This window comes from Sapajus apella, unplaced genomic scaffold, assembly GCF_009761245.1.
Source record: "Sapajus apella isolate SASKATOON/1434 unplaced genomic scaffold, GSC_monkey_1.0 scaffold7, whole genome shotgun sequence".
Classification (NCBI taxonomy): Eukaryota; Metazoa; Chordata; class Mammalia; order Primates; family Cebidae; genus Sapajus; species Sapajus apella.
In genome coordinates, this window is record NW_022436947.1 from 44,860,744 (window position 1) to 44,886,871 (window position 26,128).

At 33.9% G+C, this 26,128-nt stretch overlaps 1 protein-coding gene across 2 annotated transcripts in view; it reads right to left on the minus strand.

The window, feature by feature from the left end:
- SEMA3A (semaphorin 3A) overlaps nucleotides 1–26,128 on the minus strand; it is a 318,166-nt gene that overhangs the window by 111,635 nt on the left and 180,403 nt on the right. For both annotated transcript variants that reach the window (XM_032276470.1, XM_032276471.1), the window contains exon 5: nucleotides 24,822–24,941. In XM_032276470.1, the coding sequence (XP_032132361.1) occupies nucleotides 24,822–24,941 (120 nt within the window). The remainder of the gene's footprint in view (nucleotides 1–24,821; nucleotides 24,942–26,128) is intronic.

The following is a 26,128-nucleotide window of genomic DNA, read 5'->3' on the forward strand; positions in this document are numbered from 1 at the left end:
TTTCTATTTTTTTTTTTTTTCTCCATTTCATTTAATACCTGCTTCTCTTTCTTTTTTTTTTTTTTTGAGACGGAGTTTCACTCTTGTTACCCAGGCTGGAGTGCAATGGCGCGATCTCGGCTTACCTCAACCTCTGCCTCCTGGGTTCAGGCAATTCTCCTGCCTCAACCTCCTGAGTAGCTGGGATTACAGGCACGCGCCACCATGCCCAGCTAATGTTTTGTATTTTTAGTAGAGGCGGGGTTTCACCATGTTGAACAGGATGGTCTCGATCTCTTGACCTCGTGATCCACCCGATTGGCCTCCCAAAGTGCTGGGATTACAGGCTTGAGCCACCGCACCTGGCTCCTTCTCTTTCTTAATCACCTCTCCCCCAGCTTAATTAAAGTATCTTTTGTAAGATTCAGTATGTGACTTTCTTCCATTTGATCTCTCTAATAATATCAATAATATTGAAATTATTACTTAGAACTTAAAAGCTGTTTATACCTCTCCTCCTTCTTTTTCCTTTTAGTTCAATACTAGCCTAAGTCACACCTTGCTTGGATGTCCCTTCCCAATCTTAACCTCCACAGAGTGAAAACCAAGCATGTACTTTCTTACCTATAAATACCGGGTTCCTATCATCAGGCTAGTTCTAAGATGCTCCAAATCTTAGCAATAACATCATCATTATTCGTTACCTGCATTAAAAGCTTAGAGCACACTTTTGGCTTATCAGGTTCATGTATTCTTTATCAAATCTTTTTTTTATCATGTACAAAGGAGCTCTTATATATTTTTTCCCCATTCACCTTACAAGTATTGGCAGTGATTACTTCAACTAGATTTCTGCCCAACTTCCTGATGGACTTCTTCCGTGCTCAATCGTTCTTTATCCAAATACTGTATCACATACTCCACTAAACTTAATAAAACATGCTTTCATCATGTTAACTAGCTACTCAGTAATTCTCAGCAGCTCTCTCTTTTAATATACATGATTTTCTTTCAAAATTCTTCATAATTTGGCTTAATCCTAATCATCCAATTCGTCTTTCTACTATTTTGTAATACTAAAAATGGTTTGTAAAGAACATTCTTATGCAACAAAGATGGTACATTTGCTATGAATTTCTGTATTTTTTACTGTATTATTTTTAATGAAAATATTTACCTAATTCTATCCATTTATCCCAATCTTTCCAGGCCATTAGCGGTAGCTTAACATAGATACTATATTAAAAAGTTACTATGAGGATCTGAGTTCAAATCATGGCTCTGTGATTCTTTATATGTGTGATTTTGTGTTATTTAACATTTTAGTTCTCAATTTTCTCAACTATAAAATGCAAGAAGTCCCATCTACCTATTTAAAATGTTATAGGAATTACATAAAATAACTTAGTTGGCATAGTATTTGGACATGGAGTCATTCATTTCTACAGTATTTGTTGTGATCCTACCTCATGCTAGGGGCTAGAGTTCTACAGGTGGGTAAGACAGATCCAGTATTAGCCCTCTGGTACTTATAGTATTTAGGGAAGACTGGCATTAAACAAATACTTTCACAATATTCATGTAATTGTAATGATTATTCCTAAAAGGACAATATCATATGAAAATATATGATGGTGATTTAACTTGGTTGGGGACTGGAAATGAAATAGAGATGGCTTCCCTTAGAGGACATCTAAGTAGAGATGTGGGGGAGTAAACAGAAGTTATGCAACAATGTGTTTAGAAGTAACTCAATGCACAGTAGTTCATTATTGTTATATTGGCATACTACCACCTGCTTGAATCCCTTCCTGAACGCTTCATTACCAGGAGCTTCTGATCTCTGAAAACCTATTGCACAGCATTAGATTCTTTGACTATTGTTGGCCTTCCTCTATGTTTTTGCATTGTGTTTTACTCTTATTCCACTTTGCCTTGCAGTGTTCTTCTCATTTGCTGACATGATGCTATTCTTGTTTTGACCCCTTTTGGAACTACCTTAAATACTCCTAGGCATAATTAAATATCCTTGTTTTAGGGATCTTGTAGCACTTTGTACATACTGTATTATACCAGTCATTGCTTTGTGACATTTATTTTTTTCCCAAATATGTAGTTCTGAGGGCACAAAACATGTTAAATTTATCTTTTTATTATAAATCCACTTGTCATCATAAAATGAGAACAAACGTGTTTATTAAAAATATGCTTGACAAAATGCTGGTTTTATGTTTCTAAGTAAATTCTAAACGTTACTTAAGGGCAGCATTCCTGTCTTAATTCTATTTTATTTATCATTATTATAATATGGTAAAATTGTATTATGTGTGTGTCTGTATGCTGGTTGAACGGGAATACATTTTTGGCATCTAAAGATGTTAGAATCATTAACATTTGACAATAAAATTTGACATATTTAGAAAATAATATGAAAGTCATGATTCTATTTATTATTTTTCCACCTTTCTGCCCAACATTAAAACTATAAGAATATAAAATAGTAGATGGAGAATTTAAAAATACATAGGGTGCAATTTGATCTAGCTGATGTTTAAGTTACTCACAGCAAATAACTTAAACAAGGGAGCCTTCTCACTCACAAAGGAATAATACATGGAATTATTCCTTTGTGAGTGAGAAGGCTCCCTTGTTGCTCAGAATCTTCTTTCATGTTAATATTTTTTCAGGATTTTAAACAGTGGGGGGGGGTTTATTTGTTCAAAAAAGCAAAGTTATTTTCTTAACTTTTTAGAGCTTACACCAAGAGTAAAAAAAAAAAAAAAAAAAGCCATTGAAGTAATATTCTCCTAAGATACAATAATGAGTCAATTTAGAGCTGTTAGGAAGAAGAATGCCATTTGGTGAAAAAGTATATGTAAACACTCATCTTGAACACTACTTTGCAACATGTTTTCAGAGGAGTAGTGCAAAATACTTTTCTTTAAATAATAGGAATCTCACTCAGTCATAATTGTTCTGTTTGGTATTCTGTTTGCAGGAGAATATATGCTGTTGTACATGCACATATAATGCTTCTAGTATAACTGGCACTAATTTTGCCATTTTTTAAATAAATGAAGTTCTAGGCAAATGCAAATACATCAGCAAGAATAAGAATTTTCAACTACGTAGGTAACCATACACAAAATTTGTCAATTATTAACATTGGATAAATACCATATGGTAAATGTTACTTCATAGATAAAAATAGGGGTATAAAAATTATTGATTTTAGGGTAATTATGGGTTTGAAGGCAACCATATAAAGGTCTTTAACCTTCAATTATTTGACTGAAATCATACATATCTAAATTACATAAACTTATGCTATTATGGCAAATTGTCTAAACTTTTAACAAAAAATATAGTCATTCCTGCAAAGCAATTATTATTATTTGGACAATAAATAATTATAGGGCTTCTTTGATAAATTGAGTGTTTTTATTTTATAGTAATACAATAACAAAGGATTTTATCTATATACACATTTGGTATATATATGTATACAGATAAACAACTTATCAACATGTACTGTGTATCACTTTATATACCTAGATTTATTAACTGAAAAGGAAGCCTTTTGTGCTATCAGACTAAATTTTAAAGGGTACGAAGTGTGCTGAAGATGCAATATTGATTTGTAAACTTGATATATTTAATAAGTATATAGAGACTAAAGCAGGACATTTAGTAAATTCATTCTTAAGAAAATATATTTGAAAATACAATTATTATACAATGAAAGATTTGAAGTTAGATCTGTTCCATTATAGAAAATAAATTTGAAAAATTATGCTCATGAGTATTTGAAAGGTTTTGAAGTTTAATCCCATATATTCTCTGAGTAACAAGATAATACAAAATATTATACAAGATAGTTTTGATTTTTTTGTTGCAGTGGAGGAGTAATTTTATGCAGTCCCCAGATTTAAAGTTTGATTTGGAAAGAAGTTAGTAAGAACTTTGTAAGTAAAACTGTGTGAGTTTAGGGACTAGGTAAGTCAGTTTTAATATTTCATAGGAAAGATCAGCATGTGTATTTAATAATAATATGAGAATTTGTCAATGAGAGAACTAATGGCTGCGACATCATTAGATGCACTCCGTCCTTTCTATTTCTAAAACTTCCTTATGTATTGATTCTAAAATAATGGACGGGCAATACAATGTTTGTAGATGATTTGTCTAAAACTTTGCAAGAATACCCTACTACATGGGAATAACATGTTTTCTCTGCAAGGAGGATAGATTCAACCTAAATGCAAAGAAAAAGAAACTCATGACACAAGTTGAACACATAATGCAAGCATGCATTAAAGCTTATGTGTGGAACAAATGAAAATAAATAAAAGGGGGACCAAATGTATGCTTTTAACTGAGCATTTCAAAAAACAAGAGTATTTTTTAATAATGATAATTTTAAAGTCATTATAATGTTGACACTGGCATCTACATTCATTTATTGAAATTAACAAATATTATCAAGTGTATAAATATGACAATGTAGAAAATTGTGTAGGCTGGTTGGGTGCTGTGGCTTACTCCTATAACCCCAGCTCTTTGGGAGGCCAAGGCAGGTGGAACTCTTGAGGCCAGTAGTTCCAGACCAGCCTGGCCAACATGGTGAAACCCCTTCTCTGCTAAAAATACAAAAATTATCAGGGCGTGGTGGCTCATGCTTGTAATCCCAGCTACTCAGGAGGCTGAGGCAAGAGAATCCCTTGAACCCAGGAAGCAGGGGTTTCAGTGAGCTGAGATCACGAGATCATGCCATTGTACTCTAGCCTGGGCAACAGAGTGAGACATCATCTCAAAAAAAAAAAAAAAAAAAAGGAAAGGAAAGGAAAGGAGAGGAAAAAGGGGAAAGGGAAAAGGAAAGGAAAGGAAAGGAAACTGTGTAGGTTAATAAAAATTTTATTCTTTTACACAAAATATTTTATATTTCACATCTAACATAAAGAGTAAACTCCAAACTAAAATAGCACACACCTTATCAGGCTGTGCTGGGTTAGGAATGTGGGTGGAGAGTTAGCATGATAAATATTTACTGTCACAATCAGAAGCTATTCAGCTGAGTGCTTTACTAGGTTATATACATTTGATCACAGTATCCCTTTGAGGTAAAACAATATAATTAAACTTCAGTCTAATACTGTGGTTAATCCAAAGTGGTTTCTAAAAATTCAATCAGGCTTAGAGAAAACTACTTTAATTTGGCTCCAATTTTTAGAAAATGTCTTCATACTTTTCTCAAGATGAATATCCAGAAATTTAATGTTGTATTAATAAATGCAAGTGAAGAGTTTAAAGTCATTTTGATTATAATGTTCTTTTTCTAACCTGCAAAGCATTATAGAATTCTGAGATGCTTTATTTAGAATCTAAATCAGTAGGTTATGAACAAATGAAATTCCATAATATTAAAATGTTATATATTTTTCCTAATAGATATTCAGGTTGTATTTTTTATATGTCAAAACACAATGCTAAATTCTAAATTCTAGGCAGAGTACTTTAAGAATATTCTGCATATTAGCATCAGAGTATCAGAATACTCTAGAGTATTAGTGAATTAATGTTATACATGTGCCAAAATATATGGGCTGTTCACATAGATTTTTTAAAAGGTATTTTTTAAAAATGCTCCCTCTAAACCTTCTCAATCTTTGAAATACCTGATTGTTAAGCAGGTTGTGTCATCTCCTGCCAATTGAAATCTTGATGGAGGAGGATAAAAGGCAATTTTTTTTACCCAAATGAAATTTACCATTATCCTCAGAGAGCTTTAATTTGAAACTCAAACAGTGGAGCATAGTTTTCCTGTAATGCCACTTTCAGTGATTATCTTTTGAATGTCCGCGTGTACATACAACTGCCTTTGTTTCTACTTGTTCCTTTGCACTCTCACTTTAAAACTCCCACTTCCCTCTGCTGTCAGGAAGAAAGCTGCCACTGAGCCTCACATCACTTTTCATATTTATTGCTTCCTGTGTGTCAGTTTCCAGGAATAAAACGTAAACTTTAACATAAACATGCTACTTTTCTTTTTCAGCGTGATAAATGAGTGAGAAGATCCCCACAAAATCTTTGTGTTATACTTAACTCAGAATATTGAAGTTTACAGACAAAGAATTTCTATTCTATTTTAAGCAAAGGGCTTGAAATAAAAGTTAACAGATACTATTATCTGACAAATTCCAGTGTTAGCCAGATTGGTTTTACCAAAACAGATCTTGAAATCTATTTCTTACTTCATCCTTCCCTCCATGCCTCCTTCTTCTCTCCTTTAGTTGTGGTTGTGCATAACCTCAAACTATTTCTTTGCTGACTTGCTACATAAGGGCTCTCACAGCAAAATAACTTTTAATTGCCCTTCTGTGTAAATGTTATTATGAAGAATTCATTTAAATTTGTTCTCTGTTAGGTCATATGTATATGAGGGATAAAACAATTATATAATACCAACAACAAAAAAAAAGTCTTAAAATTACAGGATATTTGTTCATCAATATAGATTATTCCTGACATCAGTATTAATTATTACTGACATATATTTGATATATGCCAAATATAGAAAATGACTTGTATTGAAATATGGAGATATTACATTTCATTTTTGAGAGACTCCTTTGGTGTTATTTATTCATGTTCTAATTCTAATTTGCACCCTGTAACTTTTTGTACAAGATAAACACAAAAATAACTAACTTTTGGGAGATCAAGAAATTGTCTTCAATAGTTCAGAGAGTTTATGTGATGTGAATCCTACATGCAGGTATATATCCTATTTCAGACAAATTCTCTAAGTATGATTACAACACTTCCCACAATATGTGTATTTATTTACTCATCTGATTTTTGCTTGTGTTGCTATAAGAGCATATACAATGGTAGATTACAAGTCAGTGGAACTTGTTCTGAAGAAGTAATGCATGAATTGAGATCAGAAGGATGAGATGGATTTATTAAATCAAACATGCAAGAGTATATCCAAGCAAATATGCAAGATCTATCCAAGTGACAAAAACAGTATTAAAGCAAATATGCAAGTTCTGTACAAGTAACAAAAACAATAAATGCAATGCCCTAGGAGAAGAGAGATGAGGAATGAAAAGGAACTGAAAGAACAAGAAATCTAATGTGGTACATATATATTATAATATACTATGCAGCCATAAAAGGAATGAGATCATGTTCTTTGCAGGGACAGGAATGGGGCTGGAAGACATAATCCTCAGCAAACTAATGCAGGAAGAGAAAACCAAACACAGCATATTCTCATTTATAAGTGGGAGCTGAACAATGAGAATACATAGACCAGGCAGGAGAACAACATACACTAGTGCCTTTGGGGAGCTGCAGAGAGAGCATCAGGAAAAATAGCGAATGCATGCTGGGCTTAATATTTAGGTGATGGGTTGATAGGTGTAGCAAACTACCATGGCACATGTTTACCATGCAAGAAACCTGCACATGCATCCTAGAACTTAAACAAAAAATAAATCAATAAAAGTATGTAGAGCTTGGAGGCATCAAAAACCAAAGGCCAATTTCTCCAATTGCTAGGACAAAAGGTAGGTAAAGGAATGTCTGTAAACAGAGGCTACCAGGCAAACATTTGCCTTTTTTGAAGTTTGTTCTGGCTTTGATGTGGAAGTCTGATTGGATAGGGCAAGTCAGGCCAGAGAGGGGAGAGGTGGAGAGAGTGGGGTGGGAATGAAGATTGTTATTTCATGAAGAGCAACCATATGCCTTGGTGATGTTTACACCTCTGGTCTGCTACCCAGGAGAAAAGTCCACTAAGTTCATTACATACAGGCACCATCTTTGAGGCAAAAGTCCTTCTTTCTGTATTTTTAAATTATTTTTTCCACATATCTAAGATTTAAGCTTATGTCATTTTTCCCCCATGTTACACTTTCTCTGATCTTAGACTGTTTTCCTGAACTTAAATTACATATATTTTCAATAGCTTTCTTTTTATCTTATTATTTTAAAGAAACTAAGGCCAAATCAAGGTTAAGGCTCTCTGTCATTATTTTATCTACTTGTATTTTAGAACATTCATATGCATATAACAATGGGTGTTCTTATGAAAGAATGTCACATATGTGCATGTCGTCTGCTAGATGTAAGATTGGGAACTGCAGCTACGACATTCAGAATCTTAGAAAATACTATGTTACATGATAGTGGAATCTATGTTTCTAACATTATAATATGACACCGATTCTGAAATAAAAACACCCACCACTAACAACTAAAACATACTTTGCAACACAAAAACTCACAAACCTGAAAGTACCTCAAATTTATTAATTACCCACTGAAATATTTTTGCTTTGAGTATTTGATGTAGTCGAGACATGGACAATGCCCAGATAAATACATCTGTATATAGAACTGATGCATGTCAAAGGAATCACTTTTCCCACAGCAGACATTTATTTCCTTAAAGGGAAAATTGATTGAAGCCTACATTTACAAATATATATCCAGCTGGGCATGGTGGCTCATGCCTGTAATCCCAGCACTTTGGAAGGCTGAGGCAGGTGGATCATGAAGTCAGGAGTTCAAGACCAGCCTGACCAAGATGATGAAACCCGTCTCTACTAAAAAATACAAAAATTAGCCAGGCTTGGAGGTGGGCACCTGTAATCCCAGATACTCAGGAGGTGAGGCAGAGAATTGCTTCAACCCGGGAGGTAGAGGTTGCAGTGAGCCAAGAGAGTGCCACTGCAGTCCAGCCTGGGCAACAGAGTGAGACTCCATCTAAAAATAAATAAATAAATATATACATATACATATATATATATATATATGTGTGCGTGTGTGTGTGTATATATATATGTTTATCTCAGCAGTATAATGATATTGTCACCCACCATGGATAAAAATACACACACACATACAACATATAGTGTATATAGGTAATTTGTTTCTAATTTATATAAATAAATATACTGTGGATCTCTCTATATAATACACAGTATATTATATATTCATATATATTTTGTGTGAGTGTGTGTGTGTATTCTCATTAAGAACATTTGTAGAAAACTCATTTCTGGATTTTTACCTACTTTAAACATAAATCGAACTGAATTTATTTCCTTTTTTTTTTCCCAAGTCAAATTTTATATTTTTGAACTAGTAAGGTCTGAGACTATAAATAACTTGGTTTCTGCATTTGTCTTTTTTTTTCCCATTCCCTATGTCTCATATTAACTAGTCTCCATTCTGTTAACCAAACCTTTATTCTAATAGATGTTGCTTTTTTTTTTCTTTTCCTCTTTCATGTTATCCAGGGGAGAGCAAAGCATTTAGTCACTCTTGTTCACTGAATGCAGAGGTGTGTGTGTGTGAAATTTTGCATGCTGCCTGTGTTCAGGTTGCTTCTCTAATGTTTCCAATTATTTTATTTGATAATATTTGATATGTGTTGACTGCTTCAACTGATAGAAATCATCTTAAATCCAGCTACCTTCATGAGAATAAAAATTCCTAAAGTATTAAAACAATATTCAAATTTTATCTACTTTGATGAGGCACTTGATTCATTTTCAGGAAGTATAAAGAAATCATAAATATTTTCCCTGAAATTACACAATATAGTTCATAATCAGACCATTTATGCGTGAAGAAAAAAGGTAAAAGACAATTATATTTTAACAATAATTACTAAATGTTCCTAATAAGCATTTAATTTATTTTCATTTTTGAATACAAAATCTTATAAACATCTTGAGGTATATGGAAAATTGTGGCTTTCATTTCCTTTTAAACATTTGGCAGTGAGAGTGAAGACAATGTAACATAATGGAAAAGACTCAGAATTAGCTGTCAAGAGAATTGAGCTTAAGTTCAGCTCTTACCACTAAGTAGTCAAGGGATTTAAAAATACTTTTTAACTAATCCGAGTTTAAAATTTCTATATTATAAAGTGAAGGACAGGAACTAGAGAAACTGTACAGTAACTGTAAGCTATAGTATTTTATAAACATAATTTTTAGCAGAATTTTATGGAAATTTTGGCCACAGTTTATCTCTGGACATGTATTTACCTCAAAGTAAAATACCATATATTATTGAGCTTCATGTTCAGTACATCATTAAGTAGTTATGCATATGTAAATATTTCCAAATTAATTTTTTGCACTAAAATGTTCCTGATGAAAATTATTTTCTTAGAAGCATTAGTTGAAAATAATTTTCATTTTTGTATTAGGATATTATTAAAAGTTTTAGACTTTTCCAAATACAAGGTAGAAAAGTGAACAGGATTAAATTTGTTGTCATTTATGTGTCAAACACATCATTTCACTTTGTATTTTCATCTCACCTGAAGTTGATTTTAATTCACAGACTGGAAATTACTGATTGTTTCTGATGCACCTTATAAATAAAGTGCAAAAAGTCACTTCTATTTTTCTGGATTTTCATATGTTAAAAATTGAAATATTTTGCTTACCACATAAATTTTTCCCATTCTTCTGTTAGATAAATTATTATACATTTCTAGAAAACAGAATGTTTTTACATACGTCTAAGATACTGTGCAATTTTAACAGGAATTTTAAAATGTTTCCACATTAGAGTTAGAAAAATTTGATCTGGTGTCAAGGTAGTACCTAGGAATGCTATCTAGCATGACAAGAATAAGGATTCTTAAAGCCAAAGGTTATAATTGTCCCCAAGATTGAGGCCAGCAAAGGGCAAGTAAATGTGGGATGCCAAGCATCCATCTGTTCCAGGTGAAGCAATTTAAATATGAGGTTAGACAGTTATTAAATGCCAACAAAAGATAAATCAAAAGAAGAAAAATTTGCCAGGAGAAAAGCACTTAAAAGGATCTTGAACTCTGGCACATATACAAAACTGCATTTGCAACACAAGAAAGATACAGATTTTTTTTTAGCCTCTGTATAAAGCTTTGTGCTAATCTCAAGTGAGGTAACTGCTTGAAAGAGAAAGTAGTCTAATACTGATTAATCAGTAATCTATGTTCTTTAGTGTATATGCATAATGAATAGATAAGTATTTTTTAATCACAACAAAAATACAGAGGTATAAAAATGCTGGTGTAAGAGACTGGTTTAATGTCATCTCAGTGGCAGCAAAAGTCACACAGTGAATCAGTGGCAGACTTGCGAATTGATTTTAGATCCCATTAGACTTGCTTTTTAACTGCTCAGCAATTCCTGGGATCGCTTTCAGGGACCAAAGATACACAATTGAATTAAAACAGCAGACTGAAAAATAAAATAAAAATGGAAAGTAGTCAGTGGATGTGGTTTGATTTCTGATAACTTGAAATGATATTCTTTTTTGCCTATAACTGTATAAATCTTAAAGCTGTATTTGGGTAATATTACCAAATTTTCTATCACTTATATAGAAATGGATTTTAAATTACTAAAGAAAAATAGCAAAATATGCAAAGATTTGCATTCAATGAAAGTTGAATATCTATGCCATTTGATTTTTTAACGCAATGATTTAAGGATGAACCTTCATATAAATATGTATTTCTCCAAATATGTATTTCTCCAAATTCTAGCTGCAATTTCCAAAAATTCATAAGTACAAAATTAGAGTAAAATGTAGCCTTTGGAAAAAAAAAAAAGGTAATATTTCAATATTCTTATAGCTAGGGATAGCTTAATAAGGCCCATTTATATTAGAAAAAATAAAGAATATGCCCATCTTCTGATATTTAATAATGATTTATACCATATAAAATTAAGTATTTGCTGATTCTTAGAGTATCTATAATTTATTGATTAAATACTGGTATCCAGACTTTTCTGTGTATTTGAAATATTACATGATCAAAATATTAGAAAATAGTAAAAGGACATGCCTCATTGCTAAACTTAGTTTGAATGAGAGTTAGAAAATATTGATTTTTATTTTTTTTAAGTACTCTATTTCAAACATATTTGTATTAATGCTACAGGTCCTAACATTTTCCTTTTGGTAAAACATATAATTATATTTTTCTTCGATTATGACATGTTACCACTCCTTTTCTTGTCGGGGTAGAAATAACAGTAGGTGGGTTTTATTGATCTTTGCTCAATCTCTAGAATTTCTATAGAGAGAATTTGTAGTAACAGAATAACCGTTTTGTGGTGTATCCTAGCACTAGTGTTATTAAAACACAACTCTCAGTTTATGTTATTACCATAATCTCTTAAAGGACTCTGCGAATTTGCCACTGCCAAGGAATTTTACCATGGTGACATACACTGTCACTATTTCAGCATGAAGAATTTAATGCTACTTTCAAGAAGGTTCTTGATAATGCAAGTTGTAATGGATTTAACTTGAAGTTCAAAGTTTTGAGAGTGTTTAGAACTAAGTATTAATAAACACACCATATAGCATAATCTCAATGGGGTATAATATTGATGTCATTAGAAAGGCCATTTGTTATGATGGGTATGAGGACAGATGATTTACTAGCTGTGTGATGTTATGTAACATGCTGAACCTCCCTGAGCCTTAGTTTCCTCAAATGAAAAACAGATAATGCTTCTTTCACAGAGTTACTAAAATCAAATTATATAATTTTGATAAAGCTATCAAACATGCCAACAATAATAGCCTCTAATAGTAATAAAAGTAATAACAATAATCATGGGCAATAGTTATAGCAGAAGATAAACTGGACAGAATAACCAGAGATTAATTAGAAATTGCATTTTCATTAATGATTCACATAATTATTATAAGCTATAATGTAGTAAAGAATTATAAACAAAGCAAGACTTAGTTATTATGTTAAAATTTACTCTTTCTAAGTGCTATATATTAAATCTTGTTTCTTTCTGTTTAGTTGCTTTTTGTTTTTGGATTTTCGTTAAAGAAAAATGCATTTGAATTACTTTCACATATACATTTCCCAAAATAGCATTTTCTTTTCTCCATTACTTACAAGTATGGAGAAACTCTCCTTTGTGATATAATATCAATGAGAAATTCACATAACTTTGCATATAGTAGCTTAATATTTTATGCACAACATAAATGTAGCTTAATACCGTTTATTTGTAGACTCAGGAGTTAAAATTTAAAATTAAGTGTGCATGAACCACAATATGCTACAAAACAGGTCTGACTAATTGTCACAAAAGAATTGAAAACCCTTTTTCTTTTTTTCAAATGAGGAGTTTAAACAGTGTCATTACCTCAGTTATATTTCATCTAATGGCTTATGAGATCTGGCTATTATTTAGATATCTTGATGTTTTCATTTGAGAATTGTAATTTTATTCAGTATCCTTCACTCAATATCAGTATAGGGTCTTATCATGTCACTACTGAACTTTTGCTATAGTCTCAAAAATTGATGTGTGTATATGTCTATTTATTTTTCTTCCATATTTACACCAGAAATATGTTTCAAAGTGAATGATGGCAATAATGGTTGTGTCTTGTTGAAAACTTGCATGGCTCCTGATCAGCTTCCCTAAACTGATCTTGATCCTAACTTTCTCATCTCTTTTTTTTTTTTGAAAATCAGTAAACTCTATGTACACTGGGTTATTTGCTATTCCCAGTTGAACTATAATCATTTATGCTTTTGTCCTTCCATTCACTGTTCCCATAGCCTGTCTGTCTTCCAAATCTATCAATACTTCACCCATTTCCAAAATCGACTTCAAATAGAATGGCTTTGGTTTATGTCATCAAGTGTTCCCTTATTTACACTCATCACTTTGTCCACACTAGGTGTGCACTAAGTATTTCTGAAGTATAAATCCAGGAGAAAAAAATCACTCCAGCATAGTCCTTCAAGTCAGAAGTAATCATTTTACTTTTCTTCTTCTACTGTATGGTGCTGGAATATCCTTTTAAAGGTGCAGGTTCTGGATTCATACGTAAACTACTCAATAGCATACCTGCCTTGGGTCTATTACAAAACAATCATGAAAATCCTTACTTTTCTCATTAGTAAAATGAAAATACTAAGAGTAGCTACCTAATCAGATTTTGTGATATTGAGTAATGTAATACTTTTAAAGTAAATATTAATTGCTCAATCAATATTAGTTGTTGGAAGTATGATTTGTATTACTGCAGATGTTTTTTTTACCAACACTGAAGTTAGATTTTTGTTTTTATGTGAGTCCTTTGAGGGATGATACTTGTGTTTGTATTCCTTACTATTAATATTACAAAATTAAGAAAAATTACTCCTATGTTTTTATTAAAGTCATTGTTATCACTACTGAATCATTCATTTGAATACAAATTGCTTCCAAGGTCATCTGGGCATTGATTATAACAGTTGAGCTGTATTGTAGCTTCAAATCTCAAGAAACATAGATATGAATATTAAGCCTCTATTATTTTCTAGTATTCTCTCAAATATACCTAATAATTAAAACCTTTATTGCAGTAGGTTTGCTCATGATGCTTTTCTTTTTCACCTCAATGCTATTCTTATTACCTCATGCTGATTCTCTTCCAAGTCCCTGCTATTTCTCCTTCCCCAGCTCTCATCGTGTAGCAGGAGAATCATGGTGCAATGCTGAGATTGAATACAATAATACAGCTGACTAATCAGACTGCTTTCCCATGGTACCCTATGATGTATTTTTTTCTTTATTTTGCAATTGCATTTATATCAATACAAACACACTTTAGCAACTTAGATTATGATATATCTTCATGGCTTGCTATAATTGCATGTGTGTACTTTTACAGGAAGATGGTTAGATCCATAGGTTAGGTCCTTTCCATACAAAAAAAGCATAAAAGCTTTCACGAAATGTCATGAATAACAAGAGGGGTTCCATAACTATGGATGCAAACAAAGCTATGACATCATATCCTCCTTTTCACTATTCGGTAGCAATAGTCATTCATTTTCTCTTCTTTTTGAAATAAGGGACCTCTCCACACATTTGTACATTGGTGAATGACAACTGACATTATGCAATCTTTGAAGTTTTCACCATAAAATGATCTGAAAATTTACTATTATGTTAAAACTACTGTGCAGCTATAACACAATGGTTTTCTCCTCCCACTCCCCTGAAGTTCAGTTGTGCAACATGTCAGGTTTGCCGGGTTACACTCCCGTTAGTTCTAACCGCTAGATTTCATTCAGCTTCAGTGACAATGATGTTTATAAGCGGGTAAATGTAAAACAGCTTAAACAAATTATCATAAGCAACAATATTGGATTTCAACTATCAGATATTAATTTTTACACAAATGTTCACATGGACATGAAGATCACCTGTCATTCTGCACTCTACCTTTGCTTTACCTTGTAGGACTGAGTTTTCCTATATGGGAGCCACCAGCCAACTGAAGCTATTGATCATGTGAAATGAGACTACTCTAAATTTAGTTGAGCTATAAGTCTCATAAAAACTCTAAATTTCAAAGGCAGTATAACAATAATGTAAATGTTATTAATAATTTTATACTCATTACACATTTAAATGACATTTTGGATATATTGAGTTAAATGAAATACATCAAATTAATTTCACATGCTTATTTTATTCCTTTTAATATAGCTACTAGAAAAACTAAAATTACATATGTGGCTTGCATTATACTGCCTTTGAACACAGGTGTTCTAGAGAATCCTAACTATAACAGACTCTAATGGGAATGACAAAAATGAAGTTTTAAATAAGGGTGCTACTTTAAGCCTTATCACCAATACACTGTGTGAATCTGTGTTAGTGAAATCAACCCACATGACTTATTTCAAGATGCTAATTGAGGATATGAGTGTGACTATTCAAGTGTGCTTTCCTATTTATCTGCATTAAGAAAGTTTCTTGACTTATTTTTACAAATCATGGTTTCTATTATGAAATATGAGTTTTAGTCATTTTTTAAAACCACAAGCTATCTGGCTTTGGCTGTGGAAGACAATGATCCACATGTTCGAATTGGATAAGACATTAATCCAGTAAGGAAAAGAGCAGTATTAAAACTATATAGACCAAATGTGCTAAGTCTGAGAGCCATTAGGACCGATAGATGTGTCTTCCATTATGAACACAAAGAAGGAGGTTACACTATGTTTTTTTTTCTTTTGAGACAGAGGCTCACTCTTGTTACACAGGCTGGAGTGCAATGGTGCAATCTTGGCTCACTGCATCCTCTGCCTCCTGGGTTCAAACAATTCTCATCCCTCAGCCTCCAGTGTAGCTGGGATTATAGGCACCTACCACCACACCTATCTAATTTTTCTATTTTTAATAGAGACGGGGTTTCACCATGTTGGGTAACCTGCTCTCGAACTTCTGACCTCAAGTGATCCACCCACTTTGGCCTCCCAAAGTGCTGCTAGGATTACAGGCCTGAGCCATCACACCTGGCCTACACTATCTTTTTAAAAACACTTGTAAGGTGTCTTCTAGCATGCTATCAGAGTTACCACACATGGTATGGGGTTTTTCTGACAGTAACTAAGTATATGCTCTTTATGCTTAAAATTGAGTACCAACAAAATTGGAAAAGAAATCCAATTAAAATTATAGTAATGGAATGTGATAGTGACATTGCTACGTATACTGAAAAATAAATACATTTTTGCAGTGTGAACATAGTCCTAGTGCCCAGAAGCCACAGTCATTGTGGCTGGCAAATATACTTTCCTATGCTCTGGGTTGATTCAATTCTTTCACCATTTTTCTCTATTTCAACCACAGCAAAATATTTCTTCATACCATGCACTGTGGCCTCACTTTGGCCCTTAGTTGGCAGAATATAGCATTTGCATATCAAGTCAGGCTTTGTTTCTTTCTCATTAGCCCAAGAAAATTAAAGGAACATTTCTTGGCATTCAAATAATCATGAGAATCAAGCAAATGAGGGCCCTAAAATTAAAAAAAAAAAAATTATGACTATGGAATAGCTGTCCAAATAATTTACAATGTGCTTCTATCATTTTTTTCACATTATTATCAGAATAAATCATCACAGTTAGAAACAAGACTGAGAGACAACTTACTAATGTCCATTTATCTGAAACACATTGCAAGAGGAGATGAAGGTATTCTGATTTCAGGAAATTCAGTGTAAGTTTGTTATGCTATTTTTCTTATATTTTTAAAAAATAACAGACTTACTCCTTCCTTCTCACCTGCAGATTCAAGCTGTATTTCCACTCTTAAACTTTGGTTTTAAATGAAGATTATTGACACAATGAGACATAGAGGTAATAAAATAAATTAATAAAAATAAAACATAGAACTAGAGTCAAGAGGTAAAAGAATGATCATGATGCCAGAAGAATGAAAGGGAAGATGAAAAAGTACCAAGCAGGTGAACAGGCAATGGAATTTAGTGCAATTCTTTGTGTTTTTGTAAATTTAATATTTATAACAAATAAATGGAAGCTTTTATGAATAAAGTTTCCTCTTAAGGTAGATTATATGGAAAATGTGTGTAATGGAACCAATCAAAAGAGGACCCACCTATGAGAAAGAGTAAGTAGGAGAATAAATAACTCCACTTGTAGGGATACAGCCCCCACATCCCACTCGTGGGTACCCTGAGTTTGGTGGCAACAAAGGAATGAGAAAAAGATAGGTTAAGAATGCATAAGTGAGACCAGGGGGCCAGTGCATAAAGGAGGGTGCAAAGGCCCCGAGTTCTGATTTTCCACATATTTAATGGTTACAATCACTTTCATCTATAGGGTAGGTGGTGGAGTGATGGTGGGGAGAGGGTGACGTGATAGTGGGGTGAATCAGTGAGCTGGAACTGAATCAGTGAGCCAGAACTGGTGCATTATTCTAAAGATTGATAACAGTGGCAGTTTGAGAGTTTCACAAAACGAGACATGTGGTTATCTTCACCCTATTATCTATGTGCAGCTGGTGGAACACAGGCCTCACAAGCAGCCTGTGAGTCTGGTTATGTCTTAGTGCTACGAAGGGATTTTATATCCTCGAGCACAATGTTTGTGGTAACAGAGCCTAGGTCACCCTGCACCGGAACAAGAGGCATGGAGAAGTTTGCCTCCCCAAAGGCCTCCTACAGTATGCCGCGGTTTGTTGTTCCCAGTTTATATGTTACTCAGAACCAATTTATATAGGCACTCTGTAAGTCCTTTCTCCTTTGCTGCTTCCCCTAACATGCAGTGACTCTCTCGCCTCAAAAAATGTAAGAGCTTTGATCCAAACTAGGAATTAATCTACAAGGAATAGAAAAATATGTTTATGGTTAATATTAACTTTATACGATGTACTTCTTATCTGAATTGATTTCTGGTAAATAAAGACGTCATTCAAAAATAAGGTACTATAGTGCTCGCTTTGGCAGCATATATACTAAAAAATAAGGTATATAGATAATATATTATTTTAATAGGTGATTGAGAATGGTGTTATTGCAACAACATGGCCTTAGGAAAACAGTTTAAATTTGTCCAAATACTTTACCTGGTAATAGGTCAGCCATATGTGTTAAAACACAAAACTATATATCCTTCTAGGTAAGAATTTAATGCTAACACTTCCATTTCTATCTGTCATTTTTTTAGGAGGAAAAAGAGCTGTGAAGTATTTTATGTAAAAAACTCTACAATTGAGCAAACAAGAGGTATAGGGTAAAGAAATGTTAATCTCATAACTCTTGTTTTTATATATCAAATATTCAGGGAAATCAAGTCAAAATTTAACACACCGAATTGAAACATTTTAATGAAGTGTGTGATTGTTGTTCATTTGGATTTTGGTATCTATTTATTTTGTTATCATATTTGAATTTTTTTATTGTTTCAAATTATAACTTAGGTCACTTTACTCCCTCAATTAAGCACTAATTCCATTAATTGAGAAACAGTCTTACTGATAATATTTAGAGTTTAGAACTTAAACAGTTCATGTAGAAATACATTGGTGAGCAGTTATTTCAGAATTTATTAACTGTAAAGCTTCTCCTCAAGTACAAATATTTCATTTTAAAATTTAATTTTAAATATGAATGATGGTCTTCTTTATTAAGCATAGTAACTTGTACAAGTCCATCTTCCAACATGATGCAAGTATTGAACGATAAGGAAAGAAAAACCTAGAAACAACTATGACTTAACTCTAATCACATGTGGCTCAGGTCCATAGTGCAAATGAGGAATATGCTGCATCTGATGAAGACAATGAGCAGCTGAATTGCACGTGATTGTCAACTTTTCTCACTGAAGCTAACATACTACAAAATAAATACAGACTCCAATGTAAAGTCTCAGAAAGATGACCCACCTACCCAAAAGCAACTCCTCATTGTTTTGCCAAGATACCTGAATTTCTCAGCTCCAGTACCAATTCGTAGAAATAAACTTGCACTTCATCGGACTAAATAGTATAATAAATTTAGAGAAGTAATTCAACTAGAATGGCTTAGATTAAATGTATAAATTAATCGACAGAGCATTACCTAGAACTTAAATAACATTTTGGCCCGGCGGACTATTACTAAGAGGATTGATTCCAAGTTTTGCATCAGAACACACTCCTATTCTTAGTGGAAGAGAAGAACCAGACAAAACATTTTATTCATATATAGATATATTGGTTGTCATTGTGGAAATGACCTTAGAGATAGCCACTAAGCCTCATTGCATTTCTTAATGTTCCTTTGGTTCTATCATAAATTGCAATTATGACATTATGAGAGAATTTATGGAGTTAATACTTTTCAGCCCTCATCGGGGTCTGCCTTTTTTTTTTTAGATTTCCTGCCAGAAAGTAGAAAAGACCCATTTGGAATTTGAGAAAACATCCAGAGATGTCTTCGAAAATCTGTACTTCTCCTAAATTCATACTTTGTTTTATTAACAGATGTAAATTGAAGGGGAAATACCACACACTGTGACATTTGGGAATATTCTGCTTCTCAAGGGTGACTGCTGCTTTTCATTTCAGTGGCATGCATACCGCAAGCTTAAGCTCCAAACTTATCTGAACTCTAGCTCTAAATCTCTTTTTTCCATGAACTCTGCAAGCATTTTATGATAAACGCACACATATGTATGAAGTACGTGACATCACTAACAGTTATCTTCAGTGTCAAGTGTTATTGGAAAATACCCAAGAATTGATTGACACATATCTTACAGAACTGGAGTTAATTAATAGGTCTACCAATTCCCAACGTGCTATAGGAAAGAGAAAATCTGTTTAAGACAACAATCAATGACATACTGTGTGTGGTCAGAAGGCATTTAGCAAAAGTAGATTTTGGAATACACTATTCAGGAGTGTAAATAGAGTCAGGTGGCACATAACATTTTGGTTAATGATGAAAGGCATATAGGATGGTAGGCCCTTAGGATTATAATGGATCTAAAAAATTATTGTTGCATAGTGACCTCATAGCCATTGGAAAGCCTTCTGTATATCTAGATATGTTTGGATGCACAAATACTTATTATGGTGCTATACACTGCCTACAACATTCAGTACAGTAACATGCTGTACCGGTTTATAGCCTTAGGAGCAATAGGCTCCACCATATAGCCTAGCTATATAGTAGACTATCACATCTAGGATTGTGTAAGTACACTCTATGGTTTTCGCACAACGGTAAAATAACCTAAGGACATATTTCTCAGATTCTATCTCTGCTGTTAAATGACTCATGACTGTACTGCTATTAAAATGCTTGAAGAGTTAAAGAGGTCTATTTTCATAACTTGAAGACAAAATTGAAGGTTATTTTGCAAACAGTTATATTATTACTTCTAAGGAACTATTAATTTCCTCCTATAAGATTCAAAGCTATTAAATGATAAAGTAAGCCCTGATTTCCTTCAAAGTGATCTTTACCTCTGTGGCACATATACAATGATAAGTCCATAATGTCATTTTCTAACAATGGGGCTTCAACATTCTTGAAAACAGAATGTAAGATGATAAGTTGTTTTAAAGGAAGAACACTGCAAAGAAAAATCTGAATGTCAAAATGTCCATGAAAGTCTTAATAAAAGCAACAAATAAAATTACTTTTTTATGATAAAATTATTTGTAATATGTAAAGAGTCTGGAAAAAATTTTAAAGGGAAATTCATCTTTCATGATTTCATACAGTGTGGGGCAGGTAATAGCAAAGTATACACACAACTTCTAAATAGAGTTTAGAAGTTGGGTCCTTTATCTGAAAGTCATCCTTGGGTGACATACTCAAATTTTTTAAGAGTTTATGAACTCTAAGCCAATAATCCTGGCCTCTGTCCTGATTGCTATTTTATTTCTCGCTCTCCCAATCTTTCTATTACTGTCTTCTTCTCCCAATAGTATGAAGCATACACTGTCTCTTTTTTTTCAGCTTCACACATAACTGTTTAAATCCAAAGGTAGTGTTTTAACTATAATATATATCAATTTAAAGCAGATTCTCTCTAAAGGCAGTGCAGCTTAAGCATTGAAAATTAAATTTGATGTAGTCTAGACAAGCTATATTGATAATATCTTTTCCAGAATTTCATAGATTGACTGTCTAGACTGCTTCAAATTCCCCAGGCAATTGCATAATCATCTTCCTTCTGATCTCCTAAACAGTCTGGAACAGTATTTCACTCTGTATAGTTATCATGCAAATCACAATCACTGAGCTTCTGAAGGAGGACCTCTCTCAAAGGCTGTGAGTTTCAGAGTCTCAGGAAAATAGTTGCATTTCAATCTCCCACTTGAGAATGCTTAGACGGGAAGCTTCATATGTTGGCTATTTGAGTAGAGAAAATCTTAGTAAATGGCCTGGCCCCAGAACCTGTACCTCTTCATTTCCTCAGCTGCCTACCCATATGGCAGCAATGAGTAGTGATGAGTGGAAGAGGAAATAGTCTCTTAATTCTATTAAATAGCAACTTCAAAAATCAACATTTTGGGAAAATGATAAAAAATGCAGGAATAGCATATGGCATTTTAATTTAAATGCCCATCAACATCATGTAAGCCTCGCATTTTAAAATGGGAAATTAAGAGAGGTGCAGAATCACCTGTCAGCCCAGAGAACCCAGTGCCATAATTTACAATCTCTGATAACGTGAGAAACATTTAAGAGGCAAAGTGACAATTGGTAGCAAGCAAACCAGTAACACAGCTTTTAGGCTGTGATGCAGATTTATATGCTTTATTTAAACAAGTATAGACTTGCATTTTAAAATATCTATAACTTCTAATATTAATTGACCTTGTTCAGCCCCTATTATCCATTAGACAAGTGTTTCACTTTCACCACAACTCTATGAGGTAAAGACCATTTCCTTACAACTTTCTGGCTTGGAAATATAAACAAAGATGAAGCAAATAATTTGCACCAGATTAAGCAGATAGTCCCAAGCTAGTACCAAGCTGAGGTTGAATGCAAATCCCAGAGTCTGAGGCTAGAGGACAGGCTTTTTAAGAATGATGGGATTAAACCTCCTTGAGTTTCTACAGGGGAAAAAAAAAGTGAATGAGTCATACTGTGCTAGGAACAGTGGAAGGCGGTTAGAGGTAATAAGTCAACTTTGCATTTAAAATATACAGACACCGAGAATCAAAAGTTTTTTAGTTTGTGTTGCATGTTATGAAACAGAGTCTCAGAGAAGTTAAGTAATATTTCCAGTGCTCTACAGCTAGTAAGTTGTAGAGCAAGATCTGACACCAGATATGACATTAAAGTCCAGGTCTTTTCCGCTAATTTGTGCTAAAAGTTCAGCATTCCTGATTCCGTTACCAATCATGTACAGTATAATTCCCGACGCATGTAAAAAGTGCAGTATCTATGTGGAGGAAGTTCTCTAGAGCTATCTTCAGAATATAGAAAAGTGGGGCAACCCCCTTGGCCCCAGTTTTAGGACAACTGGTGTATTATAATAGGAATTAGTTGAGAAGATAGCAAAGAGTGAGTAACTAAATCAGGTGTTAAAACAAATTAGGTGTACTAACTCTCCAGGACCATGTGCATAAATTTATCCCTAATTTAATCAATGTAAAACAAGCAATTTCAGTAGAATTGCGGGTCCTAAAGTTAATTTTTACTTAAAACTCTTCAGTCTGTCAGTATAAATACCATACATATGGGCTTATAAGAAAGAGAAGGAAGGATGTGGTTGGAGAAACAGGATGATAAGGAGCAATTGCCAACTGATAAGACCAAAGTGTCTTAATCTTCCCTGGTTCATCAAGAAGAGAAAATAATTGTTTAGTCTAGAAACTGTAACTGAGGGACAGGGGGCAGGGGCTTAGTTCCCTTCCCACACTTGCCAAAGATGCAACGTGGGGACGGAAGCAGAGCAGTCCCAAAGATGCTTACAGTTTCCCCAGCCAATGTTTTCCCAGAGGTGCCCAAGTCCTTGACCTTTCTTACCCCAGGAATAGGGAAGGGGTCCTGCAGACCTGGTGAACTTGCTGTTTGAATAAATATCTTGGACCCAAAGGGTTTAGTAGAAAGCAGTTTTTAGGCAGAGAGAGAAAGAAAGACAGAAGGAGAGCGAGAGCTTCCACGCTGCTCTGGGAGGGGAATCCCGAGGGTATTCGCACAGGTAAGGGGCAGTGGGTTTTTAACTTTGGTGTTATTCCCGTCCCATTCATGTTCTTGTTCAATCAGAGGAGTTTTTTCAAGCTTCCGCTGGAGTGATTGATTTTTGACTTGCATATTGGATTCAATGCTAGGTCCGCAACAAAGGCCCTTCCTCCCAGCTTTTTGCAGGCTTTTTGAACAAAGAGGCTCATCTGGAATTTCTACCTAGCCCGCGCACTGGGAAGTTAGACAAAGAACTTTACCTTCCAGATGGCGACATGGATGGAGGCATGGCGCTGGGAAATTCTTGCTTTTGAAACCACGCCCCTTGTGGCCTCACACAGTCCCTCAAAACCACATAGTTTCTAAGGTACTTTCTTATACAAAGAAGGTATAACACAAACTGTTTTGATTTCTAATTCATTTGGATCAAAAAACATTTGTATCCCTTTAGGACACCTTATGAAATTTAGGGAGAGAGTCTAAAGTTTAAGTTATAAAGAAGTGACTACCATGCAAATTTTATTTTATCTTTAGGATATCAGAAATATTTTGAGAATAAGTCCCTTATTTGTTGAGTATTCCTGAATTCCAATTTTGAAGAAAATTCTGTCACCAATGATTCTCTCACCACATGAACTCTTCTGTTCCTCTTAGGATTTTGTACCAAAAATTACAAGAGGGTTTATAATTGAAGGCTATTGATAAGCCAAATTCACCAAACTGCTTTCAACATTAGCAACTTTTTCTTTATCTTGATTTTTACTTAAATGTACATAATTTCCTCACTAAGACACCTTTACAAGAAATAGACAGATTTTTTTAAAAACATGAATTTTTTTCCTTTCCATACCACCAAAATAATAACTAAAAGTATAGAGGCAAAGCTTAGCCAAGCAAGAATACAAATGTGAATAATGTGAGTCAAACCAGAGATCAGATCATTGTGCAAATGTATGGCATCCTTTCTTAATCCCTGGCAGAAGAAAACAACTGGGTGGCAGACACTTCTGGCTGAGGATGGAAATGGAGGAGAAGGCTGGCAATATACAAATGAAGGAGAAAACACCACACATTCAGCCTGCTGACATCTGCTGCACATGCAAAATGGATTGGATTCTGTAATCCAGGGTGAAAACAAATGCTTTTTCCTTCCTCCTGCTCCCTAGTTTTTGTTGAGTGATGGTCTCATTCTTTTTGCATTCACAGATTAAAATTAATAACAGCATCTGAATTTGAAGTAGGTCCCACTGAATAGTGAACCAGAAGCAAAATGAACTGAAGAAATTAGTAATGAAGCATTTTGAATAGAAAGGGGTCATGGACAAACACAGTTTTTTAATAGCCAGCTTTACCTCAGGATGATGTCCAATTTCAATGTAGGTGCAAATTGGATGAAAAGCCCCCGTTCCACAGGCGTACAAGTGACTCTGATTATATGCCTTAAGTACTTTGATGAAATTAGCACATTCTTTCTGTAAGACAAAAGGAAAACCAATGAGTTTCAGCAATCAGCATGACTGAGGTATCCTCTAGGGTGCCAGGCATGCTGGAACAGATTTGTCTTTTGTTTTCTTTTTTCTCATTCCTTTCACAACATTTTAAGGACTTACTTATTATTCTATTGTTTTGCTTATATTACAATATGCATGAAAATATACAGTGTCTTACTCTGGTGAGAACAATTATTTGATGCCCTTCCATCAGTCTTTCATTAAAACTATTTTTAATTTATTTATACAAAAGTGGAAAAAAATTTAGATAATCAATCACATGTGATTTTTTTTCTAGAAATGAGGAGAGCAACAAATTACTTGATTAACTGATGAATTAACAAAATGATGAAACTGTACTTGCAAAAATCAGTTTTCAGTTCTATTTTCGGAAAAGAAAACAAAAATAAAATGTAATATGACCCTGTATTAAATGTAAAGTTTAAACATCACTAGTAACTCATTTTGGAAATATCCAAATGAGTATTCACATGGTAAATAATAAAAACTGCATTCAAAATGATTTTGTGAAAGGCAATAGACTTTCTTAAATAGTTTTATTTTTATTTATTTATTTATTTTTTTTTTTGAGACAGAGTCTCACTCTATCACCAGGTGCCAGGCTGGAGTGCAGTGGCGTGACCTCAGCTCACTGCAACCTCCGCCTCCTGGGTTCAAGCAATTCTCCTGCCTCAGCCTCCCCAGTAGCTGGGACTACAGGCATGCGCCACCACACCCAGCTAATTTTTTGTATTTTTGGTAGAGACAGGGTATCACCATGTTGACCAGGATGGTCTTAATCTCTTGACATCATGAACCGCCCGCCTCGGTCTCCCAAAGTGCTGGGATTACAGGTGTGAGCCAGCGTGCCTGGCCACTAGTTTTATTTCTATAAACATTTGGAATTAAGAACCAAATAAGTAACTATAAATGCAGTTAAGGATCAAATGTGGACAACAGTGCAAGCAAGGCCAGCACACATGACAGTACTGAGTTGGTCCTGGCACTTCTGAGTGTGTCACACTCCCAAAGTCATTCTCTATGACCTACCACTTTTCAAGTGAGAGCTCAGAGTGCTTTATGCAGTCAGTTGGAGCTTATAACAGAGGTGATAAAATAACTTGAGTACATTTCCATAGGACATCTGTATTCTATATTTGCAGCTGATT